Source organism: Salvia hispanica, unplaced genomic scaffold, assembly GCF_023119035.1.
Source record: "Salvia hispanica cultivar TCC Black 2014 unplaced genomic scaffold, UniMelb_Shisp_WGS_1.0 HiC_scaffold_56, whole genome shotgun sequence".
NCBI lineage: Eukaryota > Viridiplantae > Streptophyta > Magnoliopsida > Lamiales > Lamiaceae > Salvia > Salvia hispanica.
In genome coordinates, this window is record NW_025952311.1 from 1 (window position 1) to 20,313 (window position 20,313).

Below are 20,313 nucleotides of genomic sequence, written 5' to 3' on the forward strand. Positions count from 1 at the left end.
AGTTAAAAGGGAAAAGGAAAAATTGGCCCTGAACATATGATCTTTTTGAACCCGGGATAAAACCCCCTTTTTTTAAAAAAACCATCACCATATGTTTGAATAGAAAGAAAAACAATCTTTTACAATCATTTTAACTTTTTAACTACTACTACTACTATAAATCATAATGTATTTACGGTTACATTATTTTTATGGTTAATTTGACTAAATATAATTAAAGTTAGTGATACAATCATATACTACTTAGTCCTTGTCCCCAAAAAATATGCACTCTGGATTCGCTACGAGTATTAATTCAAAATTAATAAAGTAAGAGAGATGTAAATAAAAAAAGTAAGTTAAAGTATTGTTAGCGGAAATAAATCTCACTCATTAGAGAGAGAAGAGTTTTCAAAATTGGAAAGTGTATATTCTTGTGGGACAAACTAAAACGAAAGAATGCATTTTCTTGTAGGACGGAGAGAGTAATAGTTATTTTCACTAATTAACCATTAACTTTTTTTTGACCAAATTAAATTTTTAATTTTGATTTTTTACTCTTTAATTAATTCCTAATTATTTTTATAAATATTCTTTTAAAATTAGAATTTCAACCTAACGCGCTCTTGAATCTTCTTCTCTTCCTCAAATACAAAAACCCCAACCTCCAAATTAAACAAAAAGCGGCCAAAAGCAAAAGTCCAGTTAATGGCGACGATCTCGTGCGAAAGTGCGGCGCCAGCCATCGATCTCTTGGCGCGGACTTCTACTTATCGAGGCTGGCAACAAGAAGACCATGTCCTTCACCGCCGTGGATTTATTCGAGAGGACAAGATCCGCCCCTTTTTCGAGATGGTCAATTGCTAGGGGACCCGGAAGGAAGCGCTGAAGATCAAGTGCAATAGCTGGGAAGCTCGTCGGCTACGTCTACGCGCCGCCCGCCGTTGATGAGCGGCACAGTGTAGTTGGATTCGGGCCGAGCGGCTATTCTGAGAAACCTACAGGTGTCGATTTAAGGATAAAAGTTTGGCCGTTGCTTCTCGAGACTTGAGCGTGTTGGTGATTTTGTGTAAATGTTTACCTTTTTTCTTTCTTTTTTAAATTCTAATTTTAAAAGAATATTTATAAAAATAATTAGGAAATTAATTAAGGAGTAAAAGTCGAATTAAAAGTTTAATTTGGTCAAAATCGGGACTAAACTCGTTGACCGTTAGTTTTTGAGCGATTAGTCGGGACCAAAATGATCAAATTTCTATATGTTCGGGACCAAAAATTCAAAGATAATATTTAGGAAAAACATAAAATGACCTATGTTAGGACTAATTTTGGTCCTTCCTCTAATTTTAATAAAGTTAAATTGGAATTGTAGATTTTGAAAAATGAAAAAGATATAAATATGAATTTGAATAATGAAAATAAAAATAAATTTAAAGTTTATATCTATAATATTTATAAATTTCTTCCTTAAAATTTGTTAAATAATAAAATAAATTTGACTTTTGTGAAGATAGTTTATAGTTAAATTTTCTACATTTATGTGGTAGAATATTAGAAAATTTATAGTAAAATTATATGTGGAGTAAGGGGAGTGATCAGACTGCTAACTTCATCCCTTAGTTGCTAACTACAACTAATTTAAAACCTTAAGATTTTAGAAATCTTGTGGTCTACAATTTGCCATGTGTAATTTCGTTTTTCATTTTTTGATATTAAAAAGATAATAGCAATTATCAAATTTAGGGTTTAGAAATACAATGTCAGATACGTTGTATGATATACATTAACACGAAGACATAATAATGTCAACACAATTTCATATTAACATTTTAAAGCATAATATTGACTATTATGTAAGGTGTATTGACATAAATCATTTAGTAAAAAAACAAAAATTTAAAAAAAAATCAAATTTTTTTCAAATTTTGCGTCGGACATATGCATGTAGTATATCGTTGGAATCCTTATAAAATTATCTTTAATTTGATATATGTTATATGAATTTAAAGTTTTGGGATTTCTTTTAAAAGTTAGTTATAACTAACTTGACATTAATACCCTATTGATTTTTATTGGAATTAATCCTATAGCCTTATTGAGCGTTTTTTGTTAATCGTATTGGCGTTTAGTGGTTGATGATCTAGGCCTTTAATTTGAATATCTAATAGATATTATTGAGTTGTAGTTAGCTATTAAGCGTTGAGTTAGCGATATAACAGCATTCTCTGTGGAGTAATAAGTCTAGAAAAATCTAGACATATAGAGTAGAAAATAGGAAGAATTCTTATACATATATATTTGGATTCAAGTTTATGAAGTCTTTCATAGTCTCATTTGTTCATCATGTATTTCTTCATGCATCTTGATACGTCATGAACACTCTATAATAGTAAAATATAGGAAGAATGAGTATAAAACAACTTTACTACTCTCACTTATATGGACTCACATGTTAAGATAGTATTCATTTCAATGTAACTTGTGATTATAAATCACTTTTACTTTTTAGTACAAATTAATCAAAAAGGTTCGATCGATGATAACTTCATTTTGAGCAAGACTACAAATTTTTTTTGAGCAATCATCAAGTTTTAAAACTAGAGCTAAATTCTAATCTCAACATTTGAAACGCCATAGTTAGAATTAACCTTTAGGCATCATCTTTTAAACACCATGCAAGATCACTTACGAATATCATAATTAGTATGTAGTACTCCGCTGTAGTAGTTTACTTGCAAGTTTCATTGTGCTAATAATTTTATTTTGATTTAGTGATTTTTATTTATTTGTCTTGGTCTTAGAGCAAAAGACTAATGAATTGAGAATATTTTATTTATCTATCTTGGTCTTAGAACAAAAGACTAATGAATTGAGAAGTGGTGCCGTGACAGTGATGCATATGGCTTTTCTTGAACTTTTAAAAAACTTAGTTTGATACAAGACATTGATTTTTAACGCAAATTATAACTTAGTCATGTCAGTTTTAGTTTGGAATCGTGTTAAATTGTCAAACTTCATGAGTTTATGACCAACGGTAAGTTCGTACAAAATAATACTATTATAGTAAAAGTCACAATTGGTCCTGAACATATGACCATTTTACCTTTTTGATCCTTGACTTTATTTTTGGATTTTTTAGTCCTGCACATATGGAAATTTGATCATTTTGGTCCTCCGTCAATAGTTCCGTTAAAAACTAACAATCAACCCGATTTTGACCAAATTAAACTCTTAATTCTGATTTTTAATTTACTAATTAATCTCCTAATTATTTTAACAAATATCCATATAAAAATCAGAATTGAGCTTACACACAAACACAAAAGGGGATTCTATTTGCTTACGTTCAAGTATAAGGGTGGTTTTTCCAACGCCCCGGGAGCATGGAGGATGAGAGGCTGAGGGACGTGGTGGTGCTGCACGTGATTGTTGAGCACTGTTTCCAGCAGCGGCCTTGGGATAATTCGCCATTGATAATCAACTAAACACAAAATCAAAAAAAATTAATAAAAAGGGAAAAGGGAAATGCAATCTCGCAGAGCTTTGGTGAGCATCAAAGCTACAGACATGGCGACGGAGGCGGAATTTTGAAGGCTGTGAACCCAAAATTGATCCCCAAATTGTTTCAGATACCTGCTCTTTTGCTATGCAAACAATCGTCGATGTAACACCCTCCACCGATCATCCACCCGCCGAATAGGTGATGTCACAGTTCCAGTACCAAAGTATGGCAATTTAAAATTTTCATTTTCTGAATTCAAAACCAAATATTTAAATCATTAGTCAATATTTATAATTAGAGCGGAAGCAACTTAGTATAATATTTAGTGCTAACATGTCACGACTAACAATTCGAAACATCTATCACGGACAGAGCTTAGTGACCCGCCAAGGATGTAGCGCTAAGTCAGACATGAAGAAAGGTCAACCCGTACACTCCAATGTCGACTAACATGCAACATACCCAACACTTCAACCAAAATTTCTCTCCAAGCAGCGATCACGCAACTTAAAATTCTTATTATCATTTTATTTACCAATTATTATCATATCTATCATATTATTATCGTCTTATTAGTTTCTAACATAAATTGGGTAGCATCTCCCCTATAACCAAATACATGCCCCTATAACCAACACATGCCCAGAATCCAACGATAGACAATATCAATCGCAGAATATGTAGCACACATAGCACATATACATACCAACCATATTTTCACATATCCAAACGCATAGAAAATCCCATTAAGAGCGTAGTAAAAGACTAGAGTATGCGTACCAGACCAGATATAGAATCAGATGGAGATGCAGATTTTATCCTCGAGAGGACTCCGCACAGACAACCCATTTAGGGTGCGGACAGAGAATCAGATCACCCCTGAGGGGGCAGACAGAGAATCAGATCACCCCTGAGGATATAGACAGAGAATTAGATCACTCCTGAGGGTGCAGACAGAGAATTAGACATATCTGATATCAGACGATCCTCACTTCAATTATCCAGAAGACGAGTGATTACAGATAATGAAGAACTGATGTCCTATGGCATGCCAATTGTACCGAATGTAATCAACCAAACACGAGGCATCATGTAAGTTCTCATGCTCACTCGTCATTCCATCTCATTTCCAATTCATTCGTAAATTAAATTCTCAATAATCTACCTAGACATCCATATTCATTCTAAATCATGTTTTCATCATCGTATCATCTAAATAATTTCATTTATTTTCTTAATTTAACTTGTGCTTTCCAATAATATTCTAATTAAATTTCTAATTTAACTTAATTCTCATTTAATCAATTCTTACAAAAATCATGACAAACATTATTGCAAGTCTAGAATTCGTTTCAATAGTTAGTTCTCACAATTCAACCCGTCCGCTATATAAATATACGGTATAATTCTTTATTAGTTTTCCAAAATATACCAAATCATTACCAATAATTAAAATAAAATTTCATTTAGCATTATATCTCCCCTAAATCACGTATATGTAGGGGTGGCAAAATGGGTAGCGGGTAATGGGTAATTTCCATCTCGACCCGCTACCCGCCGTAGTATCGGGTACCCGATACCCGACGATAACGGGAAATGGGGCGGGATCGGGTAGTGTATTTTAGAGTTTTATGGTAGCCGATATCACTGACTACGCAAAGTCACACCAGTTACTCGATTAATACCCGCGTTATTATTAGTAGTAGAGCCATATATCATTTTTAATACTCCCTCCACTCCATATATAGTTATGGAGGGACAGAAATAAGTTAAATTAGAGAAAAAAATAAATAGTTAAATAATAATAGCCATATACACATTCATTTGAAAAATTACCATCAATATTAATTAAGTAAATTAGGGAACATTAACGATTATTATGGTTTTCAATTTTTTTATTCGAATTTCGGGTCGGGTACGGGTACCCGCAATGCATCGGGTACGGGATGCCCGACACGGGTATCGGGTAATCCCGGTATATCACGGGGCGGGTATTGGGACAACCAATTTAGCTAAAATCGGGTACGACGTATATGTATTCAAATTCATCAAATGAAATTCACAGCATATAGTTCTTTATAAAGATTAATTTTCGGTCAACATGTAATATAATGAAAACATTTTCAGTTCCTTAAACAACCACAAAACATACTTTTAGTATCCTAAAATCACATATAATTCATATTAAGAGACAAATCACATGCTTAATCATTCTTAATATTTTCGAAACTCCTAAAATATAAGACTCATGAATCCATAAATTACTTTTATATAAAAATAGGTTAGATAGATAGAATTACCTTGATTAACCCTCTAATAACGATGCAAAAACTAGTAAGAAAAATGGAGAAAATGCCTAGGGAGTTCAAGGGGTGGCTGTCGATTTTTGTCTCCCCGGAGGTGGGGAAAAAAAGTGTGTTCTTAGCTATTTTAATATGGTGTGGTATCTTATGAAAAAAAGTGTGTTCTTCGATATTTTAATATGGTGTCTTATGATTATTTTATTTGTTCCAACAATTTTGTGCCATTTGGCAACAAATTATAAAAAATAATCTAGAATCCTCAACTTAGGTACATAAATTGGTTTATTTTATGTGATTTTACCAATTTCCCTTCAACATTAAATTTTATATTAACACTAATCTAATCCTAAATTTCTTCTTACTTCTACCCACATCATGCTTGTAATACTTAATTATATTGATATTTCAATCCTCTTTAATTAAACTTAAAACTTTATACACCTTGGCAAAAATTCTTCCAATTTTTTCAGTTTCAATCTTACATGAAATTCACGCACTTAATTCTCATAGCATTGTATATTCATATAGATTAATACAATTTGATTTAATTCCTCTGCAATATTGAATTAATCGCAGAAAACGTCTTATCAATGTCTTAGAATTCTAACATCTCATCATATTTTTAGACTTATAAAAACTAAATTTGTTATATTCTCTCAGTACTCATATGTTTTACCAAAGTTTTGTTAATTCTACAATGCAACCAAAAACACGCACATAAGCAAAAAATACTTATCATTCCATAGTTATCGTTGATCCAAAATAACCATTTAATTAAGTAAAACAAGATCATATGAGAAAGATTAAAATTCTCACATAAATTCAGTTGGCAAACAAAGTACGCATATGTATTATGATATCAAGGAAGATGAAGAATCAAGAGAGAACTCACTACACTACTACTAGCCAAACATTAGACTGCTTATATACCATATACACTGCTTAAGAGTATGGGTGTTTTATATATTATTCTATTTTCTTTCAAAAGACTGATTTAATTATCTCTCTATATAATCTAAAGACCTATTGATAGTTGATACTGACATATTTTTTTTTTATTTTTTTTTTATAACTATTTTCGATCTTCATTTTCACAAAATTTTAACGTTCTTTTTTTTCACAAAATTTTAACGTGTCTCCTATCACCATGTGTGACTAGTAAGATAAACATTCCATTGTATCATTTTAAGTTTTTAACTACTAGTACTATAAATCATAATGTATTTACAGTTTACATTATTTTTATGGTTAATTTGACTAAATATAAATAAAGTTAGTGGTATAATCATATAGTAATATTAATTTCAGTTATTTTTACTAATTAACCATTAACTTTTGATTGGGAGAATCACATGTTTATATAAGCTCATTTTTAATAAAATTAAATTGGAATTGAAGATTTTGGAAAATGAAAAAGATATGAATATGAATTTGAATTTGAATTTGAATCATAAAAAAATAAAAATTCAAGCTATATCTATAATATTTATAAATTTCTGCCTTAATTTGTTAAATAATAAAATAAAGTTGAATCCAAGACACATTGCCCTTCCATCGAGGAGCTATATATAGTCCAACCCTCACTCTCTAACACTCTACTTATAAGTAATAACTAGACTCCAGAGTCCAGACAGCAATAAACTACTACTAATAAAGCTAATTAAAGATAATCTGCAGGACAGATGTTGGAATATCCATAGTTGCTAGGTGCAAAGGGGATGTCTTGGTAGGACACTAGACATGGTCGTTGAACTAATGACAAGTTCTCAGCAGCCTGCTCTAGACCTTGGAGCTTCATTTTCGACAAGGACATGGCTGTCTAAACATGTGGCAGAAGCTGTCCATTGGTTTAAAGTTTAAACATGTTCAACTTAACTTCCTAGTTCCTACCAAGCTAGTTGGTCTCAGCAAGCAGTGGAGAATTTGTTTTTGCGAGCGACTACTATGATTCCCACTCAGTAGTATAATTCACGGATTTACATGAAACCAGATTGATTTTATCATGCTAAACTTGGCCATATTCTCTAAGTTAAACCACAAGAGCACGAAGTACTCTGCAAATCAATAAAAATAATAGTAGCAAAAACACACATATAAGCAAAACATACTTCTCATTGCTCAGTTATCGTTTATCGAAAATAAACATTTAATTAAGTAAAACAGAATAAAAATTCTAATGGCTGAAGCTACTTACTTGAATCACTCATATGCAAAAATTTGGTGTTTCACAAACCTTTATGCATTTGTTATGCATAATGGACTATTTTGGTTTAGGTGACGAAAACCATAAATCTTAACAGAGCCTTCATCATTCATTAACATGAGCAAACACGTGCAAGTCTAACAGAGCATTGTAATGTCCTTTTTCTATCTCCTCTTCCTTCACGCTATGAAGGAGCAGAGTTTCAATTATGAGATCTTCCCACTCAATCTCCACACCACATTTCCTTTTCCTTGTCTTTTTCCTCGCTTTCTCTGGCTCGAATACAGTAAGATCATTGCCCCCACCACTTTTAGGACGCATAATCCTCAATATGCGCATCTTTGCAGCCTTGATCTTTTCTTGCCTCTCAGCCCTAGCCAAGCACGCTCTATTGAAAGATGGCGGCCGAGCATCCAATCCCACATCCTTCTGCAATATATCCTTCAGAATCATCTTCTTGCTCATCTCCGATTTCCCACTCCACCACTCTGTATATCCGTGAAGATCAAACGTTCCTTTTTGCCTCTTCCTTGGATTCACTACATCAATGGCAGAAATCCCCTCTATGTAATTTGAATAAATCAGTGTCAAACACTCATGAGAAATTTGAAATTTATCAGGGCAATCTCTAGGCAAACAGTTCGGTTCAAAATATTTAGAGCTGCTGCTGCAATCTTCTTCCATATTGAAGGTATCATATCCATATCCAATGTCTTTACTCAAGCAGTCTCCCACAATCTCTTCCACATCACAGATGAAACGTTGTTTTCCCCCTCGACTGAACGATTTCATCTCCATGTATTGCATCACAGATGGGGCGTTCCTCAAAATATTCTTCACCGTCACATCCTTCCCCCAAGGAAGCACCTGCGCAACCTCCACAAGCCTCTCTAGAAGCTCCTTATACCTTAGCCTGCAGGTACTTATTGTCACGTGCAACTCCATTGCCACATCTTCGATCTTCACACTATCTACTTGATTCAATTGTGCAACAAAAACCAAGACCGCAGCCACCACTGGCATTGGTCTCCTTCCCGTCGTAACAAACCACTTGATCAAACACTGCACCAAAAACACCCCTTGCTGCCGCATCCTCTTAACCAAATCCGCCGCCACATGAGTAAAACTAGGGATGCTCGTCATTGCTCGCTCAAAAGCATTCACAATATCAAACTCAGGCAACTTCAAATCGACAAATTCAACCACCCGGCCAATCATCCGCCCTAATTCATACACATCGCAACCAACTGTATCAGCCACATCAACAATGGGCATCATCTTCTGATCCATTCTCATCACAATATAAGAACATGCCCCAATCAGAACAGAAAACCAATCCCCTTGGCCGTATTCTCCATCAGTGACCTCCTCAATCAAATGCCTAACCTCTTGCGATTTCTGGGCTGAAAAATCCAACTTGAACATAAAATCGTGAATCAAGTTTTGAGCATGATGGATGTTAGTTTCCTTGTAATCATGGGCAGTTCCAATGCGAATGTAGGTGCCAGTAATGCCGCCAGTAGGCTCTTGCAAATTATCGAATTGATGGATGATTCCGCACGACGTACATTCCATATTTCCTGTTTCATAATCAGATACTAGCGTCCTCTTCCTGCAGCTCTCGCAGGCGCGAGAACTTTCCATCTTTTTGCTGAAACAAAGAAACAATCAAAATCATTGAGGTACAAGCACTTACTGACTTTGTTTTAATGTTGGAAACCATTTACTGGAGCTTAAAGGAGAAAATGTATTGATTGTTTGGAATATTTCGCAAATAAATTACCGATTGATTTATCAATGACATCGATGAACTAATCACATACACATCCAGATTGATTCTAGACTGCTTATATGATTAACATGTACTACTAATTAATTCGGTCATCGGTTGGTCAGTTAACCGATGACCAAACCGAATATCACATTTCTCAGTTACGGTTCCAAAATTAAGGCGTCTACTCGGTTATCGGTTCGATTCGGTTCCAATAGGTTGAACCGATTGGATCAACTGATTGGAACCGAATTACTCATTTAAAGCTATGCATGCACGGGCTCGAATTAAAGGCGCTTGCGACGTTTAAGGAGATGGTGAAACGAGGTGTATCGCCTACTCCAGTAACGTTAATCAGTGTGTTGGGAGTTTGCAGCCATTCTGGACTCGTTGATGAGGGAAAATCGTTGTTTGATTCGATGGGGAGACTTGCATTGTGGATCTTCTTGGCAGAGCTAATAGACTAAAGGAAGCGGCTCGGATCACAGCCGATATGCGAGATGAGCTGGTGTGGGGCGCTCTCCTCAGATCGTGCAGGATTCATTGCAACATGGAGCTTGCAGAGAGGGCGAGCAGGATGCTGTTTGAGCTCGAGCCCACGAATGCAGGGAACTACATGCTTCTTGCTGAGATATACGCGGCGGCGAAGATGTGGGACGAGGTGAAGAGAGTGAAGATGGTGTTGGAAGAGAAGGGACTGCAGAAGGTACCGGGATGTTGCTGGATTGAAGCGAAGAAAAGGGTGTACTCGATTAGGTCTGTGGACGAGGTGAATCCTCAAATCGAGCTGGTCCATGCTTTGGTGGTGATGCTGTCGGAGGAGATGATGGAGCAGGGGTACGTGCCGGAGACGAAATCGGTGCTGTACGAGCTTGATACGGAGGAGAAGTAGCGGGTGCTGTTGAGGCACATTCAGAAATAGGCTATGAACTGCATGAATTTTTATTTTTTTTAATTCAGTTCCGGTTTGGTTAACTGGAACCGAACTGAACCGAGGCCAATTCGATTTCGGTTTCAGTGCTTCAATCTCGGTTACTTTTATGCTCGGTTAACCGTGTTGAACCGACCGAATTACCTGACCCAGACTAATCGCATACACATCCAAATTGCAACACCAAGGATGCAGATCAAATTACTATTATGAAACATAAAATTGATACTTCAATTAAAACAATTACAGCCTAAGAGAAACGACTGCCGACGGAAATCAGCAGGCGGTGGCCTTACCGGTGGATTTTGACCTCACAGACTATTTGGCCGCCAGACAATGTGTGAGGCGGGCGAAACGGAAGAGATTAGGATTTTGGGGTTTAGTTTTCTCTTTTATTCTCAAGTAAATATTTTAATTAGGTTTTAGTAATTGATTATATTGTACCGACTTGAGTGGTCAAAATTATATTTAAGTCACTTTTTTATTAAATATTTTTTAATTTTGGCAATTTGAGGTTTTTTTTAATACTTCAAATAATAGTTGGAATTTATGAAAACTATATAAGTGTATATTATACGCAAATTTATTTCTTTCGAACAATTAGCTTTTGTGATTCTCCAATAGTAAAATTACTGTAAAAAAGTTATACTCCCTCCGTCCGCGAATAAGAGTTCCATTCCATTCCGGCACAGGTTTTAATAAACGTTAAGAAAAGTGAGTGGAAGAAGAAAGTTAGTGGAATAAGGGTCTCACTTATATATATTAGTTTTAAATTATATGTGAGTAGAATGAGTTGGTGGAATTTGTGACATTTTTACCATTTATGGTAATTATGAACCGAGACTCTTATTCGCGGACGGACCAAAATAGAAAAACGGGACTCTTATTCGCGGACGGAGGGAGTATATTGTATTTGGCCCATCTCCAATAATTGACAAATTTTTATTGTTATTAATTACAATATAGTAGTATGCTAGTTATATAAGCCAAATAACTAATTTTATCTTTACAGCAGAGAAATTATTAATATATATAAATTTATCATAACTGAATTTATATTAAATTGCTGAATTAATTGCTGAGTAAATCAATGAAGTTCAATTTATAGTTTATGTTAATCGTGTAAACTTTCAAAATAGAATTGTAATTTATCCAAAAACTAATTTAAACAATTTTCCAATCTAATTTATTTCTAAAAAAATTGCAAGCTAATTTAGTCCAATGAATAGAGATAAGTATGAAAAATGGCTTCAATTAGGATTCATAAAAAATATTTAAATCTAGAATTTGACACAATTGATTTTTTTATTCGAATGTATCAAAATTTGCGCTCTTCTCCGTTTCTAAATCTTTTAAGCTTTATAGATAAATTCTTATTTATTTATAACTACTATATAAAAAGTAAATCATCTATGATATTTATTCTCTAAAAATCCCTTTGCAGAAATAGGCGATTTACCCATACGGAGAAATGATATGCTGAGGGACACTTTGCGAGGAAGAGTAAGTGCCACTTTCCAAATCAGCAGTTATTAATTACTTCCTTCGTCCCAGATAATTCATCCCAATATTCTATTTTGGTCCGTCTCATATAATTTGTCCCACTTCACTTTTACCATTTTTGGCAGTGAACCTCATATTCCACTAACTCATTCCTACTCACATTTTATTATAAAAACGTCTCACCAACTTTTTCAACTCACTTTCCATTAGATTTCTTAAAATCCATGTCCGGTAAAATGGGACGAATTATCCGAGACGGAGGAAGTATTTTTTAATACAAAATTCGATCTCTTCTCATAAAAGCTCTGTAATTCTAAGATTTAACCGCCATTCTCTCTACTCTCCCATTTCAATAATTAAAGAATCAGTCGCTCACTCTCCGTCACAAATTGTCCATCAGCATATCAATTATCTGTATTATAACACTTCGGACATATTATGATAAAATAAAATAAAAAAATAAACATAATGAACTACAAAATAGTTCAAATTGAGATTTAAGAATATTTTTCGAACGGATTGACATGTATCACTTTATGATGTTATTTATCATAGTTTATTGATTCAATTTAATAAAATTTGTGGTGTGATCAAATAATACTGATATCAATAATTTTCACGAATTGAATAGTAGTATTAACTTTTGATTTGGAGAATATAACAACATTTTATATAAGCTTATATTTATTAAAGTTCCATTGGAGTTAGATTTTTTTTTAATGAAAAGAAAGTAATACTATGGGTTTGTATAATAAAAAAAATTAAGTTATATTTATAAATTTAGGCCTCAAAATTTGTTGAAATAATAAAATAAACTTGATTTTTAGAGCATCCGCAATGGTCGGCTAGCGACCGGCTAGCCGATTCGTCGCGCGCGGGGAGTTGTTTATCTTGCCTCGTTGGGGCATTGGAGCGTCAATATACGTATTTAAAGCTTCGAGCAGCACGATACGGTTAGCCGGTAACAGCCCCACGCCTATCCAAAAGTACTGCAGCGTGCAATCGAGGGCGGTTAGCCTACGGAGCGCGCAGCAGACATGTGGGATGGAGTACTTTCGCTCAACGCCCATTGAGATACGTCGGCCCTGTGCAGGAAATGTACGAAGGGAGTTACGTAAGGGCGTGAGTCGACGTACCCCCGGTGAAAACGGTACCTTGAGAAGCCCTACTCCAGAAAGGTGTCGATTGAAATGCGAGATGCACGGGGAGAAGCATGGGTTCCGGGGATGTTAAACGGCATAGGCATGTCATTGGGAGTGGAAGAAGCTGTCAGACTGCACTGGAAGGAGGCCTACGACGGCCGGCTACAAGTCGAAAGAACCCCACGATAATCCTCGAGGCCGTAGCTGTTTATCGGATGTGGATCCGGCATGCCTACTTTGGAGTAGGTTGGGTCGAACAACGACCTCAACGTCCTGAACTCGTCTCTCCTCTTCAGCGAGAAGTGCCGGGGCGTCGGTCCGGCCGTCTCATTTGTGGCCAACGGCAACTTAGGCATGATATGGACTATTACTTGGCAGATGGGATATACCTAAACTGGCCCGTATTTATGATGACGATCAGGCAAACAAGTGATGAAAAGAAGGCCTACTTTGCGCAACGGCAGGGTCGGCGCGCGAGGGCGTGGACGCGCGCATTTGGTGTGCTTTCAGATACTCGATGAAAGCGTGCAATTAAAGGCCCAACGCGTTGGCTAAGGATTTAGGATCTTACGTTTACTGAGGTTAATGTACTGCTACTGCATTATCTTGCACATTATGATAAATCGAGAGGCGAAGCGTCCCTATTGTAGTAGTTGGGTCGGTGGCGATGAAGCCGGTCCAAGCCACGGAGCGACGCTAGCGTACTGACGCGAGGTACCTACTCGATGAAGCCGACCCGACTCAAGGAATTTACTGACATGCGCCCAGTGGATGCTCATGTCCAACTCCAAAGGATATAATTGAAGAGTTGTAGGCACGGAGGACTGCACGCGGCGATAGTTTTTTTCTTTATTATGCATACAATTTTTTTTTATCTATATAACTTTTTTAAATGCAATTAATGAATTTTTTCCCATTATATGTGTTATAAATTTAATTCCGTTTTTTAACCTTAATTTTGAATTAAAGTAAATGTAGTATATTTTGAATTGTTTTTATTACTTGGTGGCCTATGGTAGCGCTTCACCAAATCCCGATGTGGCGAGGTGGTTTTTTTAGTGTTCTTTGACGTGGCGAGGGAAAAATCGGCTGGCCTATGGCTGGCTTATCGGCAGCAACTACGCACCATTGCGGATGCTTCTTAGAGCATCATGCATAGTAGGCGTCAACTCTGCCAAGCTACAGCCGAGGCTAATGGCAGTGTATCCTGGCCGATCGGCCTAACCGAACCGATTGTTAGATCGACGGCAATGGACCACCGGCGAAAAAAAGCGAGCGTAAAGGCTAGCCAGTCGCGTGTGGGCGCCGATCACGGCTGATGACGGCCGCCATTGTCAGCGGCCCGATCGGCCATGCGCTGTTATTTTAATTTTTATTTTATTTTATTTTTAATTCTTTTTTTTTAAAAATTTTTTTAGTGCTTTTTTTTTTTTAATTTTTGAAAAACTATATAAAGCGCGATTTTCTCTGTCTCTAAATTTACGCACAAGAGCAGCATCTAGCGATGGACAGCAACTTGACTTCTTGATACCCTAGTTCGGCCTGGCGGCTTAGCCTTTATACTTGATTCAAGGCGTACTAACATTTTTTTGTGTATTTTTTTAATAAATTAGTGAGGAGTAAAGTGGGGCGGTGGCTCGTGTATGGAAGCCCGGATTTGATTTTTTATTATGTAATTTTTTTGAATTTTAGTTAATGTACTTTTTTTATATAAAATTAATGAATTTTCCCGTATAAGTCTAGTAAAATTAATTCGGTAATTTAATCGTAATTTTAATTACAGTAAATGTAGTATATTTTGAATTATTTTTTATTGCGGGAAATTTTATTTGTATTTTGGTCTAAATACGATGTGGCGAGGTGGATTTTTTAGTGTTGCTGACGTGGCAGGGGAGAGAATGGCTGGCCTATTGCTGGCCTAAGCACCATTGCGGATGCTCTTATGGAGATAGTTCGTATTCGAATTCTCTTCAACACTCAACTAATTTCACTGAACAGTCAATCTGTATATGCACGACGACATGACTCAACTTAGGGGGTGTTCGGTTTGCAAGATTGTATCCATGATTAAATTTGTTGTGTGTTTGGTTCATGAGATTCAACTCCACAACTAAATCCAGATGGATAATCATAAGATAATTAGTCATAGCTAATCCCCTATGATTAAAATAATCTCACAACTCAATTCTAAATTGTATGTTGGTATTATTTTATCTTGTAAACCGAACACCACAGATTCTACATGTATTTCTTTTGTATAAAACCAAATTTGATTCGGCAAAAGAGAAGACAAAAGTGTTAATTTGGAAGTTGAGCAAAAGTGTCCAAATTAGAAGCACAAACTCCAACCATTGTCTGCTTTTAAACTGTATATGCATCATTCAGGTTACCAGACACAAGTATATGCTAGAACTAGAGCATTATATGTATATAAAGGTTAGGCTTCATCCCTCTACTTCTCATCTCATCAAGAAGATTAAGAGCTTCCTCGAATTTTCTTCCTTTCCCGAGGCCATTGATGATGATATTGTAACAAATCAAATCAGGATCAAGTCCCTGCATTATATTATTTTGCTTTTATACTATGTTCTAATTAAGCAATCAAATATAATACTATGATTCAATCTAATAGTTATAGTAAATAAAATTCATGTAAAATTTGTAGCAAAATAGGAGTATAAAAAATTCATACTTTCAAAATTAGAATTTTATATAAAATAAAAGAATTCTCTATCTCTTTGTATAAGTGATTGACCATTCAATATATATTATTACTAATATTTTAAACGAAATTGTCATAGAAACGAGTACCATTAAAGATATTTTACATAACTTTATATAGTAAGTACTAATACAGTACTCCCTCCGTCCCGGCTAAAATGACACATTGCTTAGCCGGCACGGGGATTTTAGGAGTTATTGGTTAAAGTGTTTAATTGGAGAGAGAGAAGGTGTGTGTAAGTATTAAAGTAGAGAGATAAAGGAAGATGAATATTTTAATAGAAGTGAGAAAAAGTGGCAAAGTGTCATGGTAATTAGAGACCAAGTTTCCAAAAAAAGGAAATGTGTCATCTTAGTTGGGACAAACTAAAAAGGAAAACGTGTCATCTTAAGCGGGGCGGAGGGAGTATGTAAACTGATCACCCGTCAAGATTTACCTATTCCTTTATCACTGATTCATACTCCCTTCGTCACGCCATTAAATGCCTCATTTTTTCTTTTCATGTGCGTGTCACTAATAAATGTTCCATTTCATTTTTACCATATTTGGTAAATGGACTTCTCTACATTCCACTAGTCCATTCTACTCACATTTTATTACTCCCTCCCATTTTCGCCATAGTTGAGGTAGGAAACTTTTTGATTACGAGAGTTTTAGAAATGAATATTGAGTGTGCTAAATAAATAGATAAAAAAGTAGAGAGGAAAATGTAGAGAGAATAAAGTATAAAGTGAATAAAGTAAGAGAGAGTAGAGATAAAAGAGAAAAAGTTACCATAAAGGAAATGACTCAACTATGAAGAAACTTTCCGAAATGGTAAAATGATTCAACTATAGTGAAACGGATGGAGTATAATATTAATATATACTCCCTCCGTTCGTGAATAAGAGTCCGTTTTTCTATTTTAGTCCATCCGAATAAGAGTCTGTTCACTTTTACCATAAATGGTAATAGGATCCACCTTCCACCAACTCATTTCACCCACATTTCACTCACATTTCATTTAAAACTAATATATATAAGTGGGACCCTATTCCACTAACTTTTTCCTCACTTTTCTTACCATTTCTTAAAACCCGTCTCGCCATGAATGTGACTCCTAATGGCGGACGGAGGGAGTAAAAGTAAGTCTCACATTCCACCAACTTTTCTACCCACTTTACGGACGTAAGGAGTAATTTTCATCGAAGAAGCTAAATAGGATCTTTTATCTTTACTTTGTTGAGAGAGGTATTGATATTAAAATTAGAAATTTGAGTGTAAATTAGATATTTTTCATAAATTTTAAAGTTGATTGTAAAAATAAAAAAATTAGCTTTTTCGAATTTTCCCATCCCTCTATTTCTCATCATCAAGAAGATTAAGAGCTTCCTCGAATTTTATTCCTTTCCCGAGTCCATTGATGATGATACTGTAACAAATCAAATCGGGATCAAGTCCAACAACCTTTATTTCCTCGAAGTAGTACATTGCAAAGACCGCGACACATAGGTGCAATAACCATGAGCATACGATTTGCATTATACTCCTTCAGTCCCATCTTAATTATTACTCTTTTCATTTCGATCCGTCCAACTTAATTGTCACATTTCATTTTACCATAGATGGTAAGTAGGTCTCACACTCCATTAACTCACTCTACTCACATTTTAGTATAAAACTAACATAAAAAATAGTCCACGTTCCACAAACTTTCCAACCAACTTTTCTTACGTTTATTAATATTCGTGCCCACTCCAAGAGTGACAATTAAGTTGGGACGGAGTATTATTTTGCTCTTAAACAATGTTGTAATTAAGCAATCAAATATCATGTGATTCAATCTAATAGTTATAATACATAAAATTTATGTAAATTTAGTAGTAACATAGAGTATAAAAAATTCATACTTTCAAATTAGAATTTTGTTTTAAAAGAATTTTCTATCTCTTTGTATAAGTGATTGGCCATTCAATATATTATTAGTAATATTTTAAACTAATATTTCCTATCTTTGATGCTATTAAAGGTATTAACATAACTTTATAAAGTAGTGAGTACTACTAATATAGTATGTCAACTCACGGTCAAGATTTACCTATTCCTTTATCACTGATTCATAATTTTCACTATAGAAGCTATAAATAGGATCTTTTATCTTTATTTTGTTGAGAGGTATTGATACTTAAAATCACAAATTTGAGTGTAAATTTGATATTTTTCATAAATTTTATAGTTGGTTGTAAAAATAAAAAATTTTGGATTCATAGTGATTTTTTCATAAAATCATTTTTTCAGCTTTAGAAATTCACTACTACAAAGGATAAGTTCATAATTTTTACAACAAATTTGAAGTTCATTTCTTATCAAACTAGGCTAAAGTTTATGATATTATTTTGGATCAATATCTCATTTAAATTTTATTTATTATCATCTCTCATACAAAATTTCTTATTTTAAATGCTATTCATGTCATATTTAATTTTAGATTATGTGAAATCTGTATAACCAATAGTTTATGTGTTCTATAATAATATTTCATATTCCAGTGATCATATTTTTTTCATTTAATTAATATTATTTAACAAATAATATTCAGTATGTATACCAAATCATTTAAATATGATATTTAGCAAAATAATAGTATTTCCCAAATTTGGTCACAAAAATCAGCAAATTATCCCTTGTAGTGATCTTTCCAACTAATTTTGCGTGAAATAAATCAATTCCGACCAATATTATAGTTATAATTATATCAAATTTAGACCAAAATTTATAATTTTAGAAATCAATACTGATTTAATAATAATATTTGGTAGGACTATAAAATAATAAAATCAGCAAAGTAGCTTTTGTCAAAAATCAAAATAGAGATAAGTTTGCCAACCCCACAATCATATCTGTAAATCTTAACGTTACTCATACCGACAGACTCACCCTTCCCCATTAACCCCTTTAACGGCTAGTTTTCCCTCTCTCATTCCTATATATATACACACCGCAGCAACACCATTTTCACATCCACCACCACCACCACCACCACAACTCAGCTGCTTTAACAATTTTTCCCAAATCGAAATGGCAGGAATTTCCAGAGCTCAATTCTCTTCAGTTTTGCTACTCATTTTCGTGTCATTGAGCTTCTCAGAAGCTAGAGACCACCTCGTCGGCGGCAAATCCGGCGCCTGGAAGGTCCCTGCCTCCGACGCGGAGTCTCTCAACCACTGGGCGGAGAAATCGCGTTTCAACATCGGAGATTCTCTAGGTAACGAATTAGCTCAATTAGAGTTCTGAATTAGGTGTCTGTAGATCTAATTACCTTCTCTGATTAGTAGATCTGGTTGTTGATTCGATTTTCCGGTGATTGATTTTGCAGTCTGGGAATACGATGGATCCAAGGACTCGGTTCTGCAAGTGACGAAGAGAGATTACGTGACCTGCAACACGTCGAAGCCGATCGAGACCTACACCGGCGGCAGCACCAAGGTGAAGCTCCCGCACTCCGGTCCGTACTATTTCATCAGCGGCGCCAACGGCAACTGCGAGAAGGGGCAGAAGTTGATCGTTGTGGTCATATCGGAGAGGCGCAGCAGCAATTTGATAAATTCTCCGGCGCCTTCGCCGGCGGAGAGTGAGGGTCCGGCGGTAGCGCCTGCTCCTGCCAGCGGCGCCGGAAGCTTGAGTGGTGGATTTTTGGCGGTGGTGCTGGCGGCGATGTTGGTTGCGGTGTGAAGAAATTTGGGAGTTTGCTAATGGTGAAGGAAGTAGGAATGGTTATTTGTTTGATTCTTTTGGAATGGAGTTTATTTTTTTATGTTTTTTTCGGATTTAATTATTTTGGTGTAATTGAGATTACATTTCGAAATATATTCGATTAGTTTATGTGTTCAATTGAACCTTGTTATTGTTTTCAAGTTAATTAATTAGTGTTTTCAGCTTTTTGCTTATAAATATAATTTGTAATAATTTCTAATTTTCTAACAACAGTCACAAAGATTAATTTTTCCATGATTTTTGTTTTTTGAAGTTGGATCGTGCCTCGTGGTGTCAATTTTCCATTGGTGCACATGACTTGTTTTATGAATCATATATGATGAAACAACGTCGTTTCTTTTTTTGGTTGTTCCTGTTGGGAGCATGAGATATTTGGAGTTATAGCTAATGAATTGAATTCTAATTGCTCTGAATAATACGAGTTTCAACTTCTTTCTGAATCAGCACCACCGTTTACTGTTGCCATAAGAGGTAACTGTTTTTACGACATTAATTGTAATATAAGGC

At 35.1% G+C, this 20,313-nt stretch overlaps 2 protein-coding genes and 1 long non-coding RNA gene across 3 annotated transcripts; 1 reads left to right on the plus strand and 2 right to left on the minus strand.

Moving 5' to 3' along the window:
* Nucleotides 1-3,077: 3,077 nt before the first annotated feature.
* On the minus strand, nucleotides 3,078-4,416 carry LOC125199564. Its single transcript, XR_007172603.1, has 4 exons — nucleotides 4,259-4,416; nucleotides 3,610-3,727; nucleotides 3,321-3,457; nucleotides 3,078-3,117 (listed from the first exon to the last, which is right to left on the minus strand). It is a non-coding gene; the product is annotated as an uncharacterized LOC125199564 (long non-coding RNA).
* Nucleotides 4,417-8,068: 3,652 nt separating this feature from the next.
* Nucleotides 8,069-9,628, minus strand: LOC125199563 (plant-specific TFIIB-related protein PTF2-like). The gene has a single exon (XM_048097547.1). The coding sequence runs from the start codon at nucleotides 9,626-9,628 to the stop codon at nucleotides 8,090-8,092; it is 1,539 nt and encodes a 512-aa protein (XP_047953504.1). The 3' UTR covers nucleotides 8,069-8,089.
* A 9,406-nt stretch (nucleotides 9,629-19,034) lies between these two features.
* Nucleotides 19,035-19,923, plus strand: LOC125199562 (early nodulin-like protein 1). The gene is made up of 2 exons (XM_048097545.1): nucleotides 19,035-19,297; nucleotides 19,409-19,923. Exons 1-2 carry the CDS (start codon nucleotides 19,111-19,113, stop codon nucleotides 19,762-19,764), a joined length of 543 nt encoding a protein of 180 aa, XP_047953502.1. The 5' UTR covers nucleotides 19,035-19,110; the 3' UTR covers nucleotides 19,765-19,923.
* The last annotated feature ends 390 nt before the right edge of the window (nucleotides 19,924-20,313 follow it).